Source organism: Micromys minutus (genome assembly GCF_963924665.1).
Source record: "Micromys minutus genome assembly, chromosome: 12".
Lineage (NCBI taxonomy): Eukaryota > Metazoa > Chordata > Mammalia > Rodentia > Muridae > Micromys > Micromys minutus.
Genome location: NC_137981.1, coordinates 36,433,532 through 36,458,828, shown reverse-complemented (window position 1 = coordinate 36,458,828; position 25,297 = coordinate 36,433,532). Strand labels below are relative to the sequence as shown.

Below are 25,297 nucleotides of genomic sequence, written 5' to 3'. Positions count from 1 at the left end.
TGCTCAGTGGGATAGAAAGTGCAGCATTGGTTTTTAAGTGTAGGTAATTGTTCACCCATGTCTGCTGTCTTTGTCTGCAGTTTCTGTCTGTGAAATGTTAGTACAGCCTTGACAAGAAAGGTAACATGGTAGAAAGTATTTTTCAGGCAGTTTGCTAGTTGAACTCCCAACTAGGTTTTTTTCTTCTGACCTCACAGTTGGAAGTGGCAGAGGGAACATCCCATGAAGTGCACTGTGGCTACTGAGTATTTTAACTTCTTATACAGAGAAGACAGTCTTGTGTTACGGGTTGAACGAGAGAAATGTGACCTATAAACATGAAAGGCCAGAATCATTCCAGCCATGGTGTGGGCCACAGCTCTCCATGAGGGTTCAACCTGAAGGAAACCAGCTCTTTATGCTGGCTGCACTTGTGTTTGGAGAAAGGTATAGTGGCTTAGGAAGAGTAAGCAGACAAAGGGAACCGAGATAACAAGTGTTAAGTCACTAAGATACAGGAATTCTTCGGTACTGTTTATGTAGAGGTAGTGCCCCCACCCCTCACTGTGCTGGGAGTGGAGCCCAGTGCCTTGTGCATGAGAGGTAAGTAAGTGCTCTGCCAGTGAGCTGCACCCTGGCCCTAGAGGCTGGCATGTAGACACACGGAGCCCTCACAGAGCAGCATTCTGTCCATTTCATGTTTCATTGACACATACCTTAGCGTTGAATCTACCTGTTCCTTTATTTAAATTTTGTATGTTAGATGATTTCTCCCCCCTTGGGGAAGTAGCTATTGTTGCAGCCATGGGGAATCATTTGTGTCATTATCTTATTCAGAGACTGCATCACTTTTTAAGGTATCTTCCAAATCAAAATAGTTTGTAAAATTATTAACTGCCCACATTCCAGCAGCCACCACTCTCTAACTCTGTGGTTTCTAACCGGTAGGGTAATTATTCAAGCACCCTTTGGTTTCTGGACCAAGGAGGTTCCCCTTAAATCCCACCATGTTTCTCATAGTGCCGATCATACAGTGGGCATCTCCAGAGCAGTTACAATGTAATAAATGACCTGAGAGCTGATTCTTGCAACATTTATAAAAACACATGAATTATAAAAATGTTTCTAGAAACGTCTGTGATGTGCCAGATACTGAAACTGGTGAGTGCTGCTTACTTAGAAAATATATGCTAAAAAAGCAATGCTCAGTCTTCAAAATCTGCAGTCAGGTTGCTAGGATGTTCTCTCTCTCAAAGCATCTGCTTGAGTAAACAAGTGTTTTATTTGGAAAACACTTGCCTGTGTTCTTGGTGCCCAAGAGGGATGTTCAACATCAAATGGAAGGTTAAGAACAAAGGCACTGCAGAAGTCCTGACATGTGAGAGTCTCCCCGAGTTCAGTACACATTCGCTGCATATCAACTCCACCGGTTAATTTCTCAGCACTTATGTATTATGTTTGGAATTAATTTCAGAGGCCTTTTGTAGTAAAGAAGAAAAGGGGTCGTAAACGCAGGAGGATCAACAGCAGTGTGACAACAGAGACCATTTCCGAGACAACGGAAGTACTGAATGAGCCCTTTGACAACTCAGATGAAGAAAGGCCAATGCCGCAGCTGGAGCCTACCTGTGAGATCCAGGTGGAGGAGGGGGGCAGGAAGCCGGCTCCAAGAAAAGCATTCCAACACCAGCCAGGGAAGAAAAGGCAGACAGAGGAAGAGGAAGGAAAAGACAATCATTTCTTCAAGAACACTGCCCTTTGTAGAAGTAAGTGGAGGTTTAAACAGGCTTTAACCACGGGGTGTGCCAGTGCACCTGAAACACATGCCAGCCCATCCTTTCTGGTTCCCAACATCTCGCCCCTTTTTCCTTGGAATAGGGTACTATGTTTCTAAATCAGAATAATTCTCTAGGTGGGTTCATCTTACTATGTAGAAATAGGCTCACCCTCAAAAACTTTGAAGACTAGTAGGAAACACAGTGCACATTCCTTGATACTGCTGTATGACTGTAGTTAGCAGTTTTGGACATCAGGGTATATGTTGCCAGCGTGCACTGAGTATGCATTTCTGTTTTCCTTGAAAACAACCTCTCAGTATGTCAGGCTGCGATCAGTACATTCTGTAGTGTGATCCAGAACCATCTGAACTCCGAACACCACCAGTATCAGCTTTGGTAATATGGGGTGATACAGAAATTCCAAAGACAGACTTTCTTTTGAAGTTGCCAGGGACACCGTCTTCTACACACATACCAGGCTCCAGTGAATTGTCTTCAGTGATCTCTTTAAAGCACCTATCCCTTCCCCTGTGAGCGCAGGTGCTCAGGATGAAGGAGGAGGGTCTGGAGGACAGCCTCTGTCCAAAACATGCTGAGCCCAGGGAGTAGCTCACCTCCTTTCTCTGGGAACCACAGGAGTTGTGTCTGCGGCTCTTCAGAACATAAGCCAGCACCTCCTTGACTCTGTAGTGAATATCTGCTGTTTCCTGTTTCATTCTTTTAAATCTCATCCTTTCCTTTTGTAAAGACAGGCTCTCACTATGTAGCCGCAGCTGGCCTGGAACTCACTGTATAGACACACTGGCCTCAAACTCAGAAGTCAGCCTTTCTCTGCCTTTGAGGTTCTGGGATTGAAGGTTTACACACCATACCTGACCCATCCTCCGCCCCCCTTCCTCCCTCCCTCCAGTTTCAGCTAGTCTTGTGCTTAGTGAGCCTCCAAGACCCGTCAGTCTTCCTCTGCCACCTCAGTACCGAGAGGTTCCAGGCACAAGGCATCCCGCCTGGCCCTTCTGTGGGTGTGAGGAATCTGAATCCGAGTCTTAGGGAATGTGTGGCAAGCACTTTACACTGAACCATTCCCCGGCCTCGTGTGAGGCGCAGTGGAAGTTGAGCCTCGTTTCCACTTGTAGGTATTGGCTCAGAGGCTGCAGATGAGCTACCGCTGCCTCTCACCTCAGCTTTGTTCTCTTTACCTTTTATGGTCACACTCTACCACATTTCTTTCAGCATCCTCTCCTTTCTCAAAGGAGGTTATCAGAAAAGTCATCCTCTCATCTAAACATGTATTCCTATAGAAACTGTGTGGTCAGTGGCTCACAGAATACAAACGTGAATACAGGCACTTGCTGCCAAGCCTGAAAGCCTGATTTTGATCCCAAAAACTCACGGTAGCAGGAGGAAACCAGTTCTTCAAGTTGTCCTCAAACATGCTCACATATGTGTACACATTTAAGATTTAGAGTCCAACTAGGGTGGTGGTGGTGGCACAGGCCTTTACCAACACTCAGGCAGAGGCAGGGGCATGGCAGATCTCTGAGTTCGAGGACAGCCTGGTCTACAGTGCTAGTTCTAGGACAGCCAGGGCTACACAAAGAAACTCTGTCACCAAAAGTGGGGAGAGGGAACCTAGAGACATGGACACGGCTGATTCCTGCCATTGTGAATGGAAAGGAAATGTGTGTGTGTCCTTGGAAAAGTGGCCTAGGCCTGCGGCTTGGCACTGGTGCAGAGCCCTCAGTCCTCTGTAGCATGCGTGCTCTCAGCTACTCCGTGAGCGGGGTTCGGGCAGGGAGGCTTACGTGCAGTCACAGCACTGTGTGAATGATCCAACCTTGTGGGGCTCACTCCATCCTGACATCAGCTTTGTGACTTTGTTTTTATTATTATTTAGAATAATGTTTGTTTGTTTGTTTGTTTGTAAACAGAAGCTATGTAGATCAGGCCCCACCCAGCAAAAATGGTGTTTTCATAACGTCTTAAAGCCTAGGTGTTTTGTGTCTGCACACTTATTCATGAATATGTATATTTGTTTGCTGTATTTGGATAAACATTCTTATTTCTGTGTACATACTGATATAGAATAGGTTTTGGAATTGTGAGAAAATGTTCAATTACACCTGGTTTCTATTCTAAATCACTTTTTATTTGAACAACAAACTGATTCCTAATATACCATGAATAGAATCACTGATTTAAAACAACAGCAACAAAAGCCCTGTGTTTTAAGTATTCAGTAATGCTATGATTACTGTACTTTAGCTTGTGTCAGGGATAAACTGTGATGCTGAAGATGATGGTCACAGCTACGCTGTTCTGTGCAGTCACTCATTCGGTTCAGAGATGCACAAGTACGTAATGCTGAGCAGGGGAGATGCCTTGGTGGTAAGAGCAGTGGCTGCTCTTCCAGAAGTTCCAAGCTCCATCCCCTACACCCACATGGTGGTACACAGCCATCTATAACTCCAGTTCCAAGGGATCTGATGCCCTCTTCTGGCCTCCTCTGGTACCAGGCATGTGTATGGTGCATAGACATACATACATGCATGCAAGCAAAACACACACACACACACACACACACACACACACACACACAAAACAAAATGAACAATAAACAATAAGAACTAAGTAGCGTCAGGTGGGATCGTCTCAATCTAGCAAATGTCCACAAAGAGAAGTTCATTTCCTTAGGAAGGTAGCAAATCAACCCTTTGTTAACCCTTTGAGTACAGTGATGGTTTGGATATAACCTAGCACTAATCCTGTCCTGCTGTATTTTCAGATTTGTTGATGTAGTCTTGTGGAGCTCCAGTTTTTACATCTTAGAACATCACTGACTTCCTAGGCCTAAGTTACTTGGGTTGGCTTATTCCACAGTATTCCTGACCACCTTTCTCATCACTTAAGTGCTAAAGTAAAAGCAGTGCTTGCTAATGTACTTAGAGAGGTGTGTTAAGTTGTCTCTGGTTCTCCTTCCTAAAATGTGTGCTTTTCTGTCTGTTTGTCTCCTTATTAAGACGATGTGGGCGATAATGCAGAACGCTTGAAAGAAGGCAGCAAAGACAATCCCGAGCCTCTAAAGTGCAGACAAGTGTGGCCGAAAGGAGGGAAGCGGGGACTCTCCAAGTGGAAGCAAAGCAAGGAGAGGAAGACGGGGTTTAAGCTGAATCTGTACACCCCTCCAGAGACACCCATGGAGCCAGAGGACCAGGTGACGATCGAAGAGCAGAAGGAAGGTTCAGAGGACAAGGGCAGCCCCGTGGGGATGGAACAGGAGGTGACAGAGACTCTGGAGGCCCTGCTACCTCAGGATGGGAACAGAAGGGAGGAGACAGGCATACCTGTGAGTCCACATAAATCACCAGGTGAAAAGGTAGATGAGGAGGACCTCATCAAAGGTGAGGAGGAGGAGGAAGAGGAGGAAGAAGAACCGGAAGAACAAGAAGAAGAAGGAGGAGGAGAAACTGCAGAAAAAGACCAAGATGGTGCTAAAAGTAAAGAAAAAATGGAACCAGAAGTCTCCACGGAAAAGGAAGACCCTGTGCATTTGGATGACCATGAAGAGGACGAAGACGAGGAGGAAGAGCCGTCTCACAACGAGGACCATGATGCAGATGACGAAGATGATGGTCACATGGAGGCTGCCAACATGGAGAGGGGAGACCTCCCAAAAGAACCCTTCAAAGATGCACTAGAGGGCCAGGAGGCTTTTTTAGACCTGAGCATTCAGCCTAGTCACTCTAACCCTGAAGTCTTGATGAACTGCGGTGTGGATCTTGCAGTACCGTGTAGCAGTGAGCCAAAGGAGCTTGCTGGGGACACTGGAACTGCACCTGAGTCCGATGTGGAGCTCCCAGAAGACCAGGCACAGAAGCAGGACCAAAAGAACAGCGATGGTGCCAATGCTGAGCTCGAGGCGGGAGGCACGGCCACTGTGGAAATCGACTCCGAGACCGCACAGGCTGTTCAGTCTTTGACCCAAGAAAACAGAGAGCAGGATGACACCTTTCAAGACTGCGCTGAGACTCAAGAGGCCTGTAGAAGCCTGCAGAGCTATACACACACAGACCAAAGTCCTCAAATTGCCACCACGCTGGACGAGTGCCAACAGTCAGACCACAGCAGCCCAGTTTCGTCAGTCCATTCCCATCCTGGCCAGTCAGTTCGTTCTGTCAGTAGCCCCAGTGTCCCTGCCCTAGAGAATAGCTATGCCCAAATTAGCCCCGATCAGACTGCCATCACAGTGCCACCTCTGCAGAACATGGAGACCAGTCCAATGATGGACGTCCCGTCGGTGTCAGACCACTCGCAGCAAGTCGTGGACAGTGGGTTCAGTGACCTGGGCAGTATTGAGAGCACAACAGAGAACTATGAGAACCCAAGCAGCTATGACTCAACCATGGGCGGCAGCATCTGTGGAAATGGCTCTTCCCAGAACAGCTGCTCCTACAGCAGTCTCACCTCTAGCAATCTGACACAGAGCAGCTGTGCTGTCACCCAGCAGATGTCCAACATCAGCGGGAGCTGCAGCATGCTGCAGCAGACCAGCATCAGCTCCCCTCCGACCTGCAGCGTCAAGTCTCCCCAGGGCTGTGTGGTGGAGAGGCCTCCCAGTAGCAGCCAGCAGCTAGCTCAGTGCAGCATGGCCGCCAACTTCACCCCACCCATGCAGCTGGCTGACATCCCCGAGACCAGCAATGCCAACATCGGCTTATACGAGCGGATGGGTCAAAGTGATTTTGGGGCTGGGCACTACCCACAGCCATCTGCCACCTTCAGCCTTGCCAAACTGCAGCAGTTAACTAATACACTTATTGATCATTCATTGCCTTACAGCCATTCCGCTGCTGTGACCTCCTATGCAAACAGTGCCTCTTTGTCCACTCCATTAAGTAACACAGGGCTTGTTCAGCTTTCCCAGTCTCCACACTCCGTCCCTGGAGGACCCCAAGCACAAGCTACCATGACCCCGCCCCCTAACCTGACTCCTCCTCCCATGAATCTGCCACCACCTCTGCTGCAGCGGAACATGGCTGCGTCGAACATTGGCATCTCCCACAGCCAAAGACTGCAAACGCAGATTGCCAGCAAGGGCCACGTCTCCATGAGAACCAAGTCGGCATCTCTGTCACCAGCTGCTGCCACTCATCAGTCACAAATCTATGGGCGTTCCCAGACTGTAGCCATGCAAGGTCCGGCACGGACTTTAACGATGCAGAGAGGCATGAACATGAGTGTGAACTTGATGCCAGCGCCAGCCTACAATGTCAACTCTGTGAACATGAACATGAACACTCTGAATGCCATGAATGGGTATAGCATGTCCCAGCCGATGATGAACAGTGGCTACCACAGCAACCATGGCTACATGAATCAAACAGCCCAGTACCCTATGCAGATGCAGATGGGCATGATGGGAACCCAGCCATACGCCCAGCAGCCAATGCAGACCCCGCCCCACAGTAACATGATGTACACGGCCCCCGGACACCATGGCTACATGAACACAGGCATGTCCAAACAGTCTCTCAATGGGTCCTACATGAGAAGGTAGACAGCCTGGCAGCCCACCCGAGCCCACCGGGCCCCACTCTTGGGTTGATCTGCACAAATACCTTTGAAAAGTACGATTTCAAAACCAGCATTGGTGTGAATGCAAAAACATTTGTTGGCACCATTTATTTAAAAAAAAAAAAAAAGCTGTATGCAGCAGAAAGCCTTATACAAGTTGTTTTTCTTTTTTCCTTTTTTCTTTTTGGTACCTTTATTTCTGTTACTTTTATATAAAATTCTCTGCAAAGGAAGGCCTCTCTTATGACTCTAGTTGGCAGCAGCCACACGCTGGACCTGCTTCCATTAAACAGTGTGGATACAAGCCCCTCCCCACATCACCTGTTTCAATATAGAACCTCGAGCTTTTTTCCTTCCTTGTCTACTCAATGTAAATGCCTTTAGCATTTCAATTACTGTATATTTTGTTTAAGGTGACCCTTCAGCATGCCGCTAATGTCTTTGTTAGTGACAGTGCATTTTGTAGTACTGTACAAGTGTTGTGCTAACGGTAAGCCATTTCTTAAGTTTTTTGCCTTGATTAGGGTACCCTAATTTGAGGGTTAAAAAAAAAAAAAAACTCTATTTTTGTTAATTATAAAACTGTATAGAGCTGCCAGAGAACCCCCGTCTGGTTAGTCAAGGGGATTTCCTGCTAAATGTTTGGTGTAAAGTTGAAAAAAACCCTTTTCCATTCTGGTGGCGGGCTCCTTTGGGGAGAGGCAGCTTTCTGTTTTATAAATGCACACTTCTGTTTATTGAATGAAGCATATCTCAGTGTTTATCTGTCAGGTTTCGGAGCATTTCATATATGTCCAAATACTTGGCAGGATTTAAAAAAAAAAATAGTGAATTTGGTGTAAAGTTGCTATTTTATGGAAATGCCTCTAACTTTACATTTTCATTCCATCTGTAGATTTTTCTATCTTTATAAAATATTGGAGTTATTTTTTAAGGAAAAATAGAAAAGTAGCTTGTGAATAGCTCAAACTAAGCTTACAAATCGCCGCATGTAAAAAAGCAGAAAAGTTATTTGTGTCTGTTTATATTGCTTCCTTTTGTAGCCTTTGTACCTGTACAGGTGACAGTAAGGGCCAAGCAGGAGAGGCGTGACCTTGTATAGAATAGGAGCCAGCAGCACTCTTGTATTTATCTTGTTCTCTTTTTAGTCAGTTACTTCAAAAAAAAAAAAAAAAAGAAGAAGAAGAAAGAAAGAAAGAAAAAAAAAACAAAAAAACAAGCTGTACATTTCAACATAAAATAAATTATGATGAGCCATTTTTAGCCTCTTGTGTCCTGTCATATTATGATTGATGGAGAATGACCAGCTGAGCTGTATCATGTGTCACATCTCAAAACACATTACACGTTTGGGGAAGTAAATTATTTAGTGTAAATGGAAGTGACGAGATTTTTTTTTTCTGATTTGTTTTGACTTTGGGGGAGGGGTTGGCAATAAATATGAGTAATATCTAATAAAACCATCACATATACCAAATACCTATTTAATAAATTAATTTATAATGGATTTTAATGCTTTTCATGAAAGTTTACTTTATGCTGGTGCATACCTTCTGTATGCCAATCATTGTCTTTAAAAATAAAGTGAGTTTGTTTTTTTCTTTTTGACTTCGATCTTCATTTTGCCCAGAGCTCCCACACAGAGAACCCAGTTGCTTCCTTTGTGCCATGTGTAGAAAACCCCAAAGGCCTGGTACTACACCTAGCAAGCTTCTTTTTTTTAAAGACTACCATCACAAACATCCGATTCATGTGGTATGTCTCAAGATTCCTGTCTCTTTAAAAAGTTTTACTCTCGTCGTGAATGGTTGTATATTTTCTTTAGTGTTTATGCACATCCCTTGGCATTCAGAGAAAGTTTTGACTGTGAGTTAAAGATATTTGATTACTTGAGCAACAAATTTAGAGGTGAATTCTTGGCTTGGTACCTTGTATGTGTTTGGCTCACTAAGTTTGCAGGGCATCAAAACCACAGGCGCTTGCAACTTTGCAGATCATGGACACACACCATAACTTAGCCTCAGGCAGGCAGGATAGTGCATACACGCCAGAACAAAAGGCCACCCCAGGGTTCTGCTGGTGCTCGCTTTCTGTGCGTGCACGGAGGGGTCAGCATCCTTCTGCTTCCAGTGGAGTAATAGCTGAGGCTTCAAAGGAGGCAAAGGGAGAGCAGAATGTGAGATTTGGAGAAAGGAAACTTGCTGTCTTCTGAGTAACAGGTGATGGTGTGCAGTTTGTCTGAACCAATTGCTAGAGTAGGCTGGGAGAGGCTGGGGGGTTCCTAGCCTGCATATCGGGCAGGAAACTGTTGTGTGTCTAGGAACCCCACAGAAAGCCCTCCTTCCCAAGGCCCTAGTTCTCTGTGCTAGCTTAGTATCTTGTGTTAATGGTCTTTGGGGGTGTAGGCACCCATTGCCCACGACAGCCTCTTACATACCTTTGGCTTGTGGGAAATCTAGATCCAGTGCCCCATCCATCCCCTGCTTGTTTCACACTCCATTAGAGCTCATGGGTCAAGTGCTAGTCACTGCTCCGCACCCGTCAGTCAGCACAGCACAGTGGCTCCTTGGGACACAGGGAGCTGACTGAAGAGCACCAGGGCCTTGCAGGGAGATGGCTTAGATCCATCCTAACTGAACACAACTGCTCTTAGACCGGAATCTGCTCGCAGTCTTTAAAAACAACAGCATGTTGTAAGAGTGCAAGCGCCATCATCTGATGCCAGCTGCCCAGGTATGCAGGCCTTGCTTGCCAGTACTGTTAGACACAGGGACTCAGACTGCTCTTGTCAACACTCCTCCCCGCCCCATAAACTGCACCCATTGCCCAGGACAGGGAAGGAACACAACGAAGTTAGTTGCCCCCAACTCACTCAGCTGAAACTTTTAAGCTGCAGGCTACCCAGATGACTCAATCAGCTCTCCTAAACACTAGTCTGAAAAGGCCCAAATTTGTCACCCGATTTGAAGGCTCAAATGGAATCTGATGCCATAAAATTTTCTGCTCTGTGAATGCGGGATCCTTCATAGTGGAAGACTCCAGCCCAGGAGCAGGCTTCCGCCATTGCTTTCTGGGGTGGCTTTTCTGCATCTTCCTTCTCTACCCAGGCCTCTGCTGCAGCCCCTGGGCCCAGCTGCATCTTCTCTCCCTCATATCGCATCCAGAGTGGTGACGTTAAGCTCTACCCACTGGTAGACACTCAGTGTTATTCCTCTCCAGTCATGAGCATTCCTTTGGCCTCTAGATTCCAAGTCCAAATTCTAGAATCTTCTGCCCCCCTGGGCCACATGCACCAGATACAAGCTCCCCTTGCATCCTCAGATTCCCCCTTTCCTACTGAGGAAGAGGGCTATAGATTATTTAAAGGATTTGTTTTCATGTTAAATGTAGGGTGTTTTACCCGCAGTGTATGTGTGCGTCCCTGGTACCCACGGAAGCCGAAAGAGACTTTGGATCCCCTAGAACTGGAGTTGCGGACATTTGTGAGCTGGGAATCCTAGGTGCTCTCAACCACTGAGCCAACTCTCCAGTATAGGTCATAAATTCAAAACCAGCCTGGGCTACATAGGCAGTGAGATGCATTCTCAGACCTCCTAGCAAGTAAGAAAGGTTTCTTTCTGAGAAATGAGCTGTTTGGGGTTTTTTTTCTATCGAAGGTGGCTAACCCACCAAGAGCCAATATTCCCTAGGTCTCCTCCACCTTGTAAAAACTTATATTCAAATCTTTTCATCTTCCCAGCCCTGTAAAACTTAGAAGTAAAGGCCTTGGCTCTTGACCGGTTCTTCTTTTTTCCTTCATTTCCTTCTTGATGCTTTCCAATTTAGCCAGTCTAGAGGAAACAGGTTGAACCTCAGCCAGTGCATTAAGAATAAAAGACCATCTTGGCCCTCTGTGCTGCTTACAAGCCCAGTTTGGCTTGAGCACATCTTGTTTTGCAATAAGTGGCCTTACCCAGTTACTTTGTATTTGTTTCTGTTGTTTCAGAGCACAAGAGGAAAGAGATTCTTTCACAACAGGCACTGACTTGTCCAAGGCAACCTCTCCCCACCGTTTCCCTCATCTCCCATACCCCACACTGCATTTTGTCATCTGCATTTCATAATTGGCTTAACCTGGCTTGAGAATGTACTCTAAATCTCAATAATGCTTTTTAACCAAGCAAAATTTTATGAAGTCTTTTAAACACTCTAAAATTTCTGTTCCTCCATTCTCTCATTAAGTCCCAGGAGTCACTGAGAAGACACCCAACACTAGGTTCTCTGCTTTGCTCCAGGGAGAGGTGGGGTGTGGGATGAGGTGCAGGGACAGTGACTCAAGAAAATCTTAAGTGGGGCTATCTATGTTCCATCTCTCCTAACTATGCATTCACTTTAAGTATGTCATGAAAATAGAAGTGTTGACTTGTCTGGATACTGAATGGATGAGACCGACAGAAAGCCAAGGTCAGAAGGGGCCAGCGGAGCGCTCTGATGAAAAGCCCCCAGGAGCCCTCAGCTCACAGGACACCAAGTCTTAGTCAACAGGGAGTCTGTCTGCAGGCCTTCTACTCCAGTGTTCTCTAAGAACATCTGGCCCACTTAGGACTGTCTCCCTTTCAGTCTTGCTGCCTGACAAGACCAGGGGACTCGTGTGTTTACAGTCCAGCTTTGCCTGTTGCCTTTGCAACTTTGTGGCCATGTTTTGGTTTTTTAACTTATTACAAAACCAATACTGTAACTGTTAAGTGAGTCTCTGGCGATCTCCCTTGTATATGTTAAGAGGAGGACCCAGCCTCCTCCTGGACTGAGGTAATTCACAGAGCATCCTCGAGCATCCTCAGAATTCCTACAAACCAGCCTGACCACAAGCTCCCAAGCTACAAATGGCATGAAAGTAAAACAGCTTGCCTGGGTGTCATAGTGACCTGGATGACTGACTACCCAGCTGCTCTGATTGCAGCACCCTTCCAGCAAGAGCATCTCTTGGATTCTGTAGTTCACACTGGAGACATGGTCCTTCCCATTATTCCCCAGCAGGCACTAGACCCTCTCTGCTTTCTCCAGGATGCTGTCATTTGTGGTACTCCACTGCTGGTCTCTCTCGGCAGCCTCTCTTTAGATCTGTCTCCAGGCTCCTGGTTCTGGAAGCCCACAAGCTGGGTTGTGCTGCTGCTCCTTTCTCAAAGAGTGAAGAATGGACCCAGCTATACCACCGCTGGGTGTATGTATACCCAAAAGATGCTCCAACATATAACATGTTCCACTATGCTCATAGCAGCCTTGTTTATTTATAATAGAAGCTGGAAAGAACCCAGATGTCCTTCAACAAAGGAATGGATACAGAAAACGTGGTATATTCACACAATGGAGTACTACTCAGCTATTAAAAACAATACATCATGAAATTCTTAGGCAAATGGATGGAACTAGAAGCTGTCATCCTCAGTGAGGTAACCCAATCTCAAAAGAACACACATGGTATGCACTCACTGATAAGTGAACATTATTAGCCCAAAAGCTCGGATTACCCAAGATACAATTCACAGATCATATGAAGCTCAAGAAGAAGGAAGACCAAAGTGTGGCTGTTTCAGTCCTTCTTAGAAGAGGGAACAAAACACTCACAGGAGGAAATTCGGAGACAGAGTATGGAGCAGAAACTGAAGGAAAGACCATCCAGAGACTGCCCCACCTACAGACACCAAACCCAAACACTATTGTGGATGCCAAGAAGTGCGTGCTCACAGGAGCCTGTCTCCTGAGTGGCTCTGCCAGAGCTTGACAAATACAGAGGTGGATGCTCAGTGAGAATGGGGTCCCCTATGGAGGAATTAGAGGAAGGACCGAAGGAGCTGAAGGGATTTGCAACTCATAGGAAAAACAATATCATACAACCAGAGCTCCCAGGGACTAAACCACCAACCAAAGAGTACACATGGACGGTCCCATGGCTCCAGCCACATATGTAGCAGAGGATAGCTTTGTCAGACATCAATGGGAGGAGAGGCCCTTGGTCCTGGGAAGGCTCAACACCCCAGTGTAGGGGAATGCCAGGGCAGGGAGGCAGTAGTGGGTGGGTGGGTGGTGGAACAGCCTCACAGAAGCAGGGGGAGGGAAACTGGGATAGGGGGTTTCCGGAGGGAAAACCGGGTAAGGGGATAACATTTGAAATGTAAATAAAATATCCAAATTTAAAAAGAGAGAGAGAGAGAGAGAGAGAGAGTGACCATCATGTGCCGACTTCACTCTCAAGAGAAACCAGCTCACACCGGAGCTCAGCCGGCTGGCTGCTCTGCCCTCCTGTTCCATGCAAACCACACATCTGCAAATACTTGAGGGTGTGAGTAAAAACAAACCCCCATGTTACCCTTACTGAAGCCAAAGGGAAGGAGCATTCTGGTCCCCCAAAAATAAATGTCCTGCCTGTCCCTTTCTCCTAAATTGTGAAGTTACACTCTTCCTTGTCAAATTTATCACAACTCATTGGGTGATGGCAGCTCTGGCTAAGATGCAAGGAAAGGCCATTTCTATACAGGAGCTTTCAGGACGCCATGGCCAGCCCTGCCAGGCACATGCGCACATGCGCACTGGCCACCACTGAAAAAGAACCAGGATTCTTCTGAGGCTTCCTCCTAAGTCGTAAGGCCTGTCCTGTAACAAACACAGCTTACCACGCAATTTTCGTGGTTAAAAGAAAAAAAAAATCAAGCTCTATTTTTTAAGTTATCTTTTTATAAGAACGTGATTTTATTTCTTTCAGAGCCAAACGTTTAATCACAACACACTACCCACACATTAAAAAAAAAAAAAAAAAAAAAAAAAAAAAAAAAAACCCAAACAAACAAAGGAAACCCTTTTTTGCTTCCAACTTAAAGGACAGGAGACTGAGGTGCTGTACCAGTTCCCCCTGCAGACGATTTGGCCCACCATGAGGCAATGAGCCAGACTCCTAGGAGACAGCGGGCATCCTCCCTGCTGCGCCCAGCCCTTGGTTTCACTGTCTCACCTCCTCGACCAACAAAGCCTCGGTGCAGACATGTTTCAGCCCTCTGCCCTGGGCGCCAGTGTCTCTGATCCTCCCGGAGGAGGCTCCCTACAGCCCCAGCTCACCGTCCCCCAGGCCGGCCTGTCGCCGCTGCTTCACCAGCTGCTTGTCCAGCTCCCGGAGCTGCTTCAGGAAGCCCCGGTTGGGCAGGACACAGCGGTTCTTAGCCACTTGTTGGATGGCGTCCACCAGGGTCATATTCTCGTGGATCATCAGGTAGGCCAGCACCAGAGTAGCTGACCGACTTCGGCCCATGGCACAGTGAACCAGGATCTTACCTGCAGGTGGAGGGGACAGGAAAGCCGGCGCTGAACGGGATGGGGTTCCTCAACCCTCATTTATTCTGTCGCCCACAGTTTGGCTTGGGCCATAGCTTCCCCATCAGCAAAATGGGGGACACAGTCACTTGGCTCTTTCGTGGGGGTGTTGGGAAGGCAGTTTCTGTACACCGCACTTGTTTGCTGATTGGCACGTGCTGATTGGTAAAAGGCAGATGTTACAACTTGTGCTCAGTAAGAGAAGGCACCAAAGCATCTTCAAGATGGCCCATCTCCGTGCCTCAGAGAGTGTCCTCCTGGAAGCGTTTGTCTGTCTTAATGTTTATTCAGTCGTATTTAGCAGGGTTCAAATGTCAAAGCACACCCCAGGAGACTGACTGGACGGCCCCCCTTCCCCCTCTTCTGCCTAGAAGAGTCTCCCCTTTGCTGTAGTCACAATTACCTCCCCCTCCCTCTCTCCGTCCCTCCATAGCTTTTGCTTCTACTGTGGATGGAAACCAGTCTTACCCCTGCCAGACTAAGATACACTCGAAGCCTTTCAGAATCCTTTTCTATATCTTGCTTATTTCCTTAACAGTTTGTATTTGAGATCTCTACACACCAGCATATAAATAGTTCTCTTTTCTTTTTTCTTAAGCACCCTCCCACCCCATGCTGGGACTAAAACTCAAGACCTTCCACATGCAAGGCAAACACATCTCCAGCACGAAATTATTTTCAAAGCACATGCCTTCCTTCCTTCTCTTTTTGATGCTGAGGATCAAACCCAGGGCCTTGTATGTGCTTAATGCCTGTTATTCCACTGAGCTAGACCCCTGGCCCTTGCAAGTAAGTATTTTGAAACTACTGATTTAACCGTTTATTTTATTTATTTATTTGGACAGAGTTTCCCCGTGTAACCCAGGGTGTTTTCTTTTCTTTTTTTTTTTAAATTGGATATTTTTAATTTACATTTCAAATGTTATCCCCTTTCCCAGTTTCCCCTCCCTCTGCTTCTTTAAGAGTGCTCACCCATCCATCCACTCCCTCCTGCCTCCCTGCCCTGGCATTTCCCTACACTGGGGGCATCGAGCCTTCAGAGTACCAAAGGCCTCTGATGCCCGACAAGGCCATCCTCTGCTACATGTGCAGCTGGAGCCATGGATTGGTCCATGAGGACTCTCTAGATGGTGGTTTAGTCTCTGGGAGCTCTGGGGGTCTAATTGGTTGATATTGTTATTTTTATGGGATTGCAAACCCCTTCAGCCCCTTCAGTCCCAGGATGTTTTCAAACTCAGCATCCTCCTGCCTCAGTTCCTCGAGTGCCAGGGTTGAGCAATTTAAACAGAATACAGAGTGAGTCCCAGAGATGACGTGGAATGCCCATCTCATCTTTGGACCAATGGTGAAGGTAAAGGCCTAGGCGCCTGTTTTAACTATGTAACACCACACTGGCTTTGATGTTAAATATGCCAGAGCTCCCACATCCCCCAAAGGCTTGAGGGCTGGACTCAGGACACATGAGAGTCTGCTGACTTGCAGACATGAGACCCAAACTCCCTTCTGCTGCTAACTGCCAACTAGGTGACAAATGACAAAGCTACTCAGCATCGTAAGCCTCAGTTTCCTTAGCTGTCAAGTGAAGGGACAGAATCAGATCAGTAGTAAGTAAAACCAATTTAGGAAAAAGTTATGTGGTCATGGGTCAGGCTTTCAAACAGGGAAGGTACTTTTACTGTGACCTGTGCTAGAGGCATAATATGAACATGTCTGTTCATGACATAAAACTGTCTCCATACTAGTTCCAGAGGGATTTGGGAGGTGTGGTTTGGTTTGGTTTGGTTTTAGATGGGTTCCTGTGTGTACCAGGCTGGCCTTGAATCCACCATGTACTCGGAATATTTTCAACTTCCTGGCCCTCCTGTCTCCACCACCAGGGCTCTAAGATTACAGGTATGCATCACCATACCCTGCTAATAGAACCGGTATGCAATTGACTCTTTTGACATACATGCTGACTTAGTCCTTGTCACATTCACAAAGACAATGGTGCCTTAGCATGAACAGTGTCACAGACACCAAATAGACAAATAATCATTGCTATGTCTGCCACCACACACTAGGTGAAACAGTAAATATGCCCTACAAGCAGCTAGGTCCCTTGAGTGTCCACTTGGTGGCGCTCTAGAGCCCACCCAGTATAACCACTGGCCCTGTCTCATTTCAGTTTTGACTTAAACCTTGTTACCGTCATCCCTGCTTTGTAGATGGAGAAACAAGTCCAACATAAGAAATGAAATAGTACACACATTAATTCTCCTATTCTCATTCCAAGTAGGATGGGAAGTCCTGTGCCCCATGACCAGCTGCAAGGACCACTGGGGTTTGGGGGGGGGCCACTGGCACAGAGGTGCTCTCCAACTCCTCACAATTAGTGCCTTTCTCTGTCTAGCCCAGCCAGCAAGGAGGGCAGAAAACAAGCCCCTGTGTCATTAAGGGGGCAGTGGTCCACATTTTCATCCAGCATGACCATCCAAGCAGATGATCATCTATCTCTGGTGTTCTAATCCCAATGGAGTGTTCCAGATAGAAGCTGCTTGGCCCCCGGCCAGCTCTGCTGATCACTGCTGTGTTTCTTCCTCTCCTGACATGACTAAACACTTGTAACAGATGAGAGCTGTGACCCATTAAGCTTTTGGGGAGCCTGAAAACCTATGGAGAGAAGGTAGAGAGGAAGAAGACAGGCAAGGAAGATAGAGAGAAGGGAGGGGGAAAATTGAGGGAGGGGTTGGGAAGGAGAGAAGGGGACTCTCAGCTCTGCTGGAGCCCTTGGAGCCAAATGTGGTTCTCATTAATGCTGTCAGCCTGGAGAAAGAGGCCCACTTACCCAGGGCAAGAGCGGGTTGTTCTCTGGAGGTCTCAGGTGCCCCTGGGCCCCACCAATTTCCTGTCACCAGAACCTCAGGTTCCTGTTCCCTCTTGGCTTTGGGGCTCTGCCAAGTCCTACTATTGATGCCCGGTGTTGGTGGTGGAAAACCGGGGCAGTGAGGGAGGGGCCTGTTCCCATTCCCTGCCTGCACTTCAAGAAACCCAGAGGCCCTCCAGCAGAAAGACAGGGCTTCAAGTGAGGGATGGGGTTGCAATTCCACGGCCAAAACTCTGACCCATAATTGTTCCTGTGTGAAAGAACTGAGGGATGGAAATGGAGAAAAGCCTGAGAAAAAGAAGGTCCAGGGACAGGCCCGAAAGGGGATCTAGCTCAGGGGGAGGCCCCAAGGCCTGACACCATTACTGAAGCTATGGAGCACTCACAAAAACAAACCTATCGTGACTCCCCTCCGAAAGACCCAACAAGCAGCCGAAAGAGATGCAGATATTTGCATCCAACCAACGGACAGAAGCTGCTGAGCCCTGTGGGTAAGTTAGGGAAAAGCTGGAAGAAGCTGAGGAGGAGGGCGGCCCTGTAGGAGGACCAGCAGTCTCAATTAACCTGGACCCCTGAGATCTCCCAGATGGTGGATCACCAACCAGGCAGCACACACCAGCTGATATGAGGCTCCCAACACGTATACAGCAGAGGAATGCTGGTCTGGGTTCACTCAGAGAAGATTCACCTAACCCTCAAGAGACTGGGGGGCCCAGGGAATTTAGAGGTCTGGTGGGGTGAGTGGGGTGGATGGGGTGGATGGGGTGGGGACATCCTAGTAGAGACATGGTAGGGGGGTGGGGAGGAGGTATGAGATGTGGAACAGTAGGAGGGTGGACCAGGAGGGGAATAAAATCTTGAGTGTAAAAATAAAAACGAAAGAAACCCAGAGGCTCTATGACCTTGACCCCAACCCCTGCAGGGTCCTGAGGTTAGGGAGAGTAGTCAGTACTGTTTCCTGGTTCAGTCACACCTGACTCCTAGGTAACCTTGAATACCCTGGTCATTCTTCTGGGCACTTTATGGGTTGTTTGTTTATGTGCTTTTGAGACAGGGTCCTACTGAGTCACTGAGGCCTGGCCTCTCAGTCTTCCTGCTTCTGCCTCCCTGGATGGCTAGAGTCACAGGTGTGCACCAGGATGCCAACGCCCATGCACCTCACATATTTTATTATAGTCAATTCTCACCACTGCCCAATGGCTCCAGTCAAACCATCATCAACATTCTGCAGATGAGGTCACTGAGGGTTGGGCAGAGAATCGGCTTGTCCCAGTCACACGGCCAGTGAATGGCAGACCTTGTTCCAAGCCCAGGCAGTGTGACATCAAAGCCTGGACTGCTCTGTGCCTGCTGACGGTGAGTGAGCCAGATAAAGGTTTTACAAATAATATGTATCTTGCTACATGCAATTTGTGCTATTGTTTTCTATTCTTTCTCATCTATTCAATTAAAGAAGCAGAAAAGAAACAGTGGACACGTCCACCATTTTGATTTTATGAACCACTGGTAGGTTACAGCCTATGTCTGAAAAATACTGGCTTCAGTAAAATATTTACCAGAAGGAGAGATGCCACCATTGTATGGAGAAAGTCTAAATTTGGGATTTCTAATGTATCTACCTGGGCACAGTACCTCATACCTATAAAGCCGAGGCATCGGGGTTATCATGTATTCAAGGTTGGAGGCCAGCTTGGGTTACAGAGTAAAATCTTATCTCAAAATAAACCTTCAAAAACTCGGCCGCATCAACTACTTGCAATCAGTGGTGACCAAAAGGTGAGCCTTTGTCGCTCAAATCAGATATATCGGGAGCCTGTGGACTGGTTCCCTGGGTGAAACTGCTTACTGGGCAAGTGGCGACCTGAGTCCTATCCCTAAAACCCACTTGGAAGGAGGAGAGAATCAGCTTCTGCAACTTGTCCTCTGACCTCTACAGACATGCACCCCTACGCTCACATCACAGACACATCTGCAGCTTCCTCCTCCTCCTCCTCTTTCTTCCTTCTCACCATCACCACCATCACCGCCATCACCATCGTCATTGGAAAGACATACCTGCCAAGCCTGTGACCCACAGACCTACCTGCTGCCCAGGCCTAATGCGTACCTCCTTCAGTGCCACCTTTCTTCTCCCGTTTTAGGGACCACCCTTACCTGCTGCTCACCCCTTGCCTTGGGAGCTGCTTTTCTCAGCAATTCATACAGGGAGGGAGAGTTCCTGCTCCATCCTAGACAGATATGGGAATGTAGAGGCCCTTAGAGAATGAGGACAGGATGTGGGTCCAACAGAAAGGAAGGGGACCTTAAAACACTTGGGGACAATCTGGCCAGGCTGAAGCTTAGATGCCCCAGAGAACCAAATTACTTCCAGAAAGATGATTTCATTTATATAATCATACCCACTTGGTCTGGTGTGTGTGTGTGTGTGTGTGTGTGTGTGTGTGTGTGTGTGTGTGTGTGTCTGTCTGTCTGTCTGTCTGTCTGTCTGTCTTTCTGTCTGTCTGTCTGTCGGCCAGATGTTAACCTCAGATGTCATTCTTTAGGCACTGTTCACCTTGGTTTTTGTAACAAGGTCTCTCACTCACTTGGAGTCTGCTAGTAGGCTAGGCTGGCTCCAAAGCCTGGGGGTTAGCCTGTCTCTGCACCCCAGCCCTGATAACACAGGGCACATTTCCCTTATTTGGTTTTTGTTTGTTCACGTGGGGTCTCACATGATCTGAAATCGAGCACTATTCCAGCTGAGCTATCTCCACAGCCTAGATTTTATTTTCTAGAACCATTTATTTGGCCTGAGACCGGGTCTCACTATGTAACCATGGCTGGACAGGACCTTGCTGTGTAGACCAGGCTGGCCTCAATCTCACAGAGATCCATCTGCCCCTGCCTCTTCCTTCTTTGTTGTTGAGAGTGCTAGGGATCCAAACAAGACTGAGGAGATGCCACACCATTGAGCAACATCTGCAGGCTCTGTGATAGATTTGATGATGGCCTCAAAAACAGGCTGGGACCTGTTTTAAGACGAAGAAACGGAGTCCGGTGATGGTGTCACAAGCCTTTAATCCCAGTACTTGGGAGGCAGAGGCAGGCAGATCTCTGAGTTCGAGGCCAGCCTGGTCTATAGCCCCAATTCCAGGACAGCCAGAGAGGGGGAGGGAAGGAAGGGAGAGAAAGAGAGAGAGAGAGAGAGAGAGAGAGAGAGAGAGAGAGAGAGAGAGAGAGAGAGAGGGAGAGAGAATGACTAACAGGCAAGCTGTAATGCCTGGTCTTCTGAGCCGGTGATGTCTGGCGTTTCCTAGGAGATTTCACTAAACTAGATGTTCCTGAGCTACCTGTGAGCATCCAAGCTCCACTCTGGGGCAGCATTTTGCCATTTCTTTTCCCACTGAGGAAGGATGAGTTCACTTGTGTCAGGTCCTGTAGACAGCTGGCTTTGTCTCCTCTTCCATGAAATTCATTAACCTCTGAAGTAGCACAGTCACCAAAGAGACACTCACATTAAGGACAAAAGACTCTCCTGTGAGGCCAGGGGGAGGAAGGGGATCTATCTTCCCTGGCTCGTGAGTGTTGTCCCTAGTTGGTTCTGTGACCCTGGGCACACCACCTGGCTTTGCAGGGCCTGTTTTCTCAGCTACCAGGCAGGATAACAAACCGAGTTATGGATCCAATCTTTCCATTGTGATGAAGGTTTTCTAATACTTTAGAACGGTCAGATTGGCACAGAGAGGGGCTAGGAATGGACCCCAGAGGCTGATGATGACAAGCTGTGAGTTTAGCACCACAGCACTACAGCAGGTGATTGATTTTTCAACAAGAAACTGGGTGCTGTGGTACAAACCTGTAACCCCAGCACCCAAACTCTGAGGCAGGAGGATCCTGAATTCTAGGATAGCCGGGGCTACTTAACAAAACCCCGTGTCACACAAACAAAAATGACAAACAAACAAAGGAAAACCACACAGGAGATGTAGTGCCCTGAATTCAATTTCCAGTGTTAAAAAAAATTTTTTTTTTGTAAGAGCCATGAAGGGCAGGGGCAGGTGGTGTATTTTGGGTTAGGACTTGCCAACAAAGGGCAAGAAAGGCAAGAGGGAAGAAAGAAAGGCCTGCCTTTGGCTAGACTGTCTATCAACACCTCTTATGTCAGGAGTATAATAGGAAACATGCAACCAGATCTGACTCAGAAATTCCACAGCAGTGCCCCTTGGTTCCGCAGTGCATGACTAGATAACTCTCAGGCCACCCCCTGCATGTGGCCGGCAGGCCAAACACCTGCCACCCACTTCTCCTGGAGTCTGTGGCAGTGCTGGCGCTGCACTGAGCTAGCTAGCGTTCTCTTTTGTTCCCCCGCCCATCCAGGACACAGATGACAAGCAGATGACCCTGCCAATCTTGTGCCCTCTGACAGCACTTAAAAACATGAGCAGTCTGACAGTGCCATCCAGATTGGAGCTTTTCCCTGAGAAAGCCAGACATTCTGCCACACTGGCCCACCAGAAACGCTGGCGGGGATGAGCAAGCTGGGGCGGCCTTCAAAGGAGATGACGGGGATATCTTCACCCCAAACCTCCATCCCGCTGCCTCACAAGCAGCCGGCGCCACTCATTAATAGGATGCTGGGTTCTGAAGGGTTGGCATTTGAGACCCTGGCTTGGGGAAGTCTTTAGACATGCCAAATTCAAAGGTCACTGAGAATGGAGCCCAACCCCCTGCCCCATCGGCCAGTGTGTTCATCGGCTTCCTAATCTCACTCAGCTTGTTTTATCGGTACACTTGACCCATCTGTTCTGTTTTCTGCTCGCTCTCGGACTTCAGTATATGCTCTTTCCTCTTGACCCCATCCTTTAATCGCGAGCTTTCACACACCGGGTGGCGCACCAGCCTGATCCTTCCTTGCTGATGTGATCGCGCCCAGCAGGCCTTGAACCCCCAACTCCGACTCCTGAGCCCGAATCTTTGCCGATTTGGCAGTGAGGCAGCTTCTTAAACAGTGTGCCAAAAAACAAAAAACAAACAAAAAACCCCAAAAAACAAAAATAAAAACAAACAAACAAAAAAACCCAGCGTGCCAGGGTCCTAAGACAAGCTTTCATGTGAGTATATCGTACAAGTTCAAAGTTGGAATGTCTTTTTTTTTTTCTCCCTCTCTTTTCTCTTCTAGGGTCGGAAACTTCACGATGATGAGGCACACATGCTGGCACAGTTACACGCTTCGCAGTGCACAGCCTCGCTCTATCAACTGAGCCTCCTGCACTCCAGGTTCCACGCCAAGTGCTTTATGTATTCCGCTGCTGCTCCTCATTATAGCTGTGCAAGGTAAATATTTTCATCACCCGAGGAATCACATCATTACTGAGCTTTGTGATGAGACGCTAAACCCGGCCTTGTCTTCCTCAAGGTCTGCCAGGCCCCTTCCGTTAAGAGGAAGTTCTAAGACATAAAAAATGGCATCCGAGCACATGAAACAGATACTGAAGGACTGGATTGAGCCCCCTGCCCCCCAATATGTTTTTAGTTAACTTCAAATACAATGAGGTGAATTTTACCTCATGGAGATGAATCAGAGTCTGGTTGCTTTTTTTTTTTTTTTTTTGATCCTATCTATGTACAGAATACAAAAGATGGGTCATAAATAGAATCATTAAGGGACAGGTCAAAAAAATGATACGTTCTCTAATTCCAGCAAGGCAGCTCGGCTCTGTGAGTGGCTTTCATTGGCGTAGTGTCCTCTGAATCAGAAACACGACACATTTTTGTGGGTGGCTATGGCTGGTTGAGGGAGCCATCAAGGTCTTCGCGTCTGGCTGACTTGGCGTAGACCTAGCCCTAGGTTGGTTGCAAGTTCCTGAAGCAGGTTAGTCGGTCAGTGAGCCTTGTAATCCCAACCTCTTGTGGCAAGAAAGGCTTTTGGTAACTGGATACCCAGAGTTCAGTGGTGATTCAGAGAGGGGCATGACAAGAGGCTGACGTCAGGGCACAGATTAGGGAGGCGATGGCCCTTCAGCCTCTGTGGAATGTGCTGAAGTGTACCCAGCAGCACTGACTTAGTCTTACCCGTGGTGCATACCCAAGCTGTGCCCTTCTCTCCAAAATAGCCTTGTAGCTTTCTCAGCTTGAGAGCGGGCAAAACTGCATCTAGTGGGCAGGGACTTGAACTCTGACTTAAAAGATGGGTCACTGTGAGTATAGTATAGTTTATACTGGAACCTTGAATTTTAAAAGGTGGGTATTTTAGAGTGGAGTCTGGGTGTGTTTACTTAGCAGAAGCATTTTAAGTCTGTACATGAATTCCCAAGCAAACTAGTTCCTTAAACGTTTTCTGGCATTGAAGCCTTTGGCTCTCGTCAAGTTTGGGTCCAAAGTGTGATATATTTTTTGGCTGCAGTTCACAGTTTTGAGGGCTTCCAGACCACCCTGAAAATTTCCTTATTTTATTTATTTATTTATTTATTTATTTATTTATTTATTTATTTATTTTGCGCTCTGTGTGTGTGTGTGTGTGTGTGTGTGTGTGTGTGTCAAGATATGGTTTCTCTGTGTATTGTTGGCTGTTCCGGAATTCACTCTGTAGACTAGGCTGGCCTCGAACTCACAGAGATCTCCCTGCTTCTGCCTCCTGAGTGTTAGGATTAAAGGCGTGCGCCATCTGCCCCATGTTCCACTGCAGCTCACCCTAGCCTTTTTAAGGGTGCTTGTTCCCAACACTGGATACCAAGCCTGAACCCCACGAGCAACGCATATGGTGAAGCAGTTAGCTCAGCCAATCCCTGCCAACGATCCTCGGCCTCACTGCACCGGGTTTGAGAATCACTTTCTTGTAGAGTTTGCTTCTGATCCAATGGGGCAAGGCCCGGTTGGCAGAAGCCAGGCTTTTTCCCCGGGGCTGGGCCTATGCATGGGGGCAGGACCTCTCTGCAGAGGGGAGAGCATAGCATGCCTTGGGGTGTGCCCTGGCAGGGAAAGACAAAGCAGGGTATGGAGGGGGTGGTGCCTCGGCTTGGGAGGGCGTGCTCTTTGTCTGGGGCGGGGCCTGACGGGGTGGAGTTTTAGCCTGGGGGCGGGGCCTTGGCAGGGCAAGGTAGGAGAGGGTCTCTTACTGTGGTCGTCTCGGAGCGCGGAGTCGATGAAGGCCGCAGCCGAGTAAAAAAAGATGCTGAGGTCAAAGGTGGGCACGTCGTCGGCCTCGACGCCGTGGTACTCGATGGCCATGTCTCTGTAGTAGTCCGGCCCGGTGTCCACATTCCAGCGGCCGTGCGCGGCGTTCAGCACGTGAGTGAAACCCGCCTTCTGCAGCCCGTAGCGGTCCAGCGCCGTGGCCCTGGGCGCAGGGAGAAGGGTCGGTCGGTGGACGCCGCGCGCTTCGGGTGGCGCACGGCTCTCTACTACGCTGGACCCTGTAATCTCAGGGCGATTACAAGCAAAGACCCAAAGCAGCGCTCGTCCCGAGCCCCAGGCCGCTGGGCACTTTGGTTCTCTGACTATGAGAAAGCTCCCCCGGGTAGGCACAGCCTGGGTGGGCATTTGCCCTTTCCCTTTGGATAATTCACCGAATTCCGCAGGTCCTGAAGGTGGACCTGCCAGATCTCCCCAGAGGCTACTGAAATAATCTGTTCATCTGAGCCTGCTTCACAGAGCCCCCGGGAGAACCTTTAAAAGTGGCCTCTATTCTGAATCTTACAAACATTTATGGGTTTGGAGATCATAGCCGGGAAAAACGTGGTTCGGAGAATTTTGTTGGGATTGGATAGAATTCTTGAATTGGTGC

General features: G+C 47.8%; 2 protein-coding genes across 6 annotated transcripts in view; one reads left to right on the top strand and one right to left on the bottom strand.

Annotated features, from left to right (window-relative positions):
• The window catches only part of KAT6B (lysine acetyltransferase 6B), a 166,116-nt gene extending 157,329 nt beyond the window's left edge, over positions 1–8,787 (top strand). For all 5 annotated transcript variants that reach the window (XM_080926686.1, XM_080926689.1, XM_080926688.1 and 2 more), the window contains 2 exons: positions 1,454–1,745; positions 4,775–8,787. In XM_080926686.1, coding sequence (XP_080782812.1) covers positions 1,454–1,745; positions 4,775–7,311 — 2,829 coding nt within the window. In that variant the 3' untranslated portion in view covers positions 7,312–8,787. The remainder of the gene's footprint in view (positions 1–1,453; positions 1,746–4,774) is intronic.
• A 5,287-nt stretch (positions 8,788–14,074) lies between these two features.
• Positions 14,075–25,053, bottom strand: DUSP29 (dual specificity phosphatase 29; the record flags this gene model as incomplete). The annotated part of the gene is made up of 2 exons (XM_080926738.1): positions 14,075–14,630; positions 24,630–25,053. 2 exons carry the CDS (start codon positions 25,051–25,053, stop codon positions 14,401–14,403), a joined length of 654 nt encoding a protein of 217 aa, XP_080782864.1. The 3' UTR covers positions 14,075–14,400.
• Between the last annotated feature and the right edge of the window lie 244 nt (positions 25,054–25,297).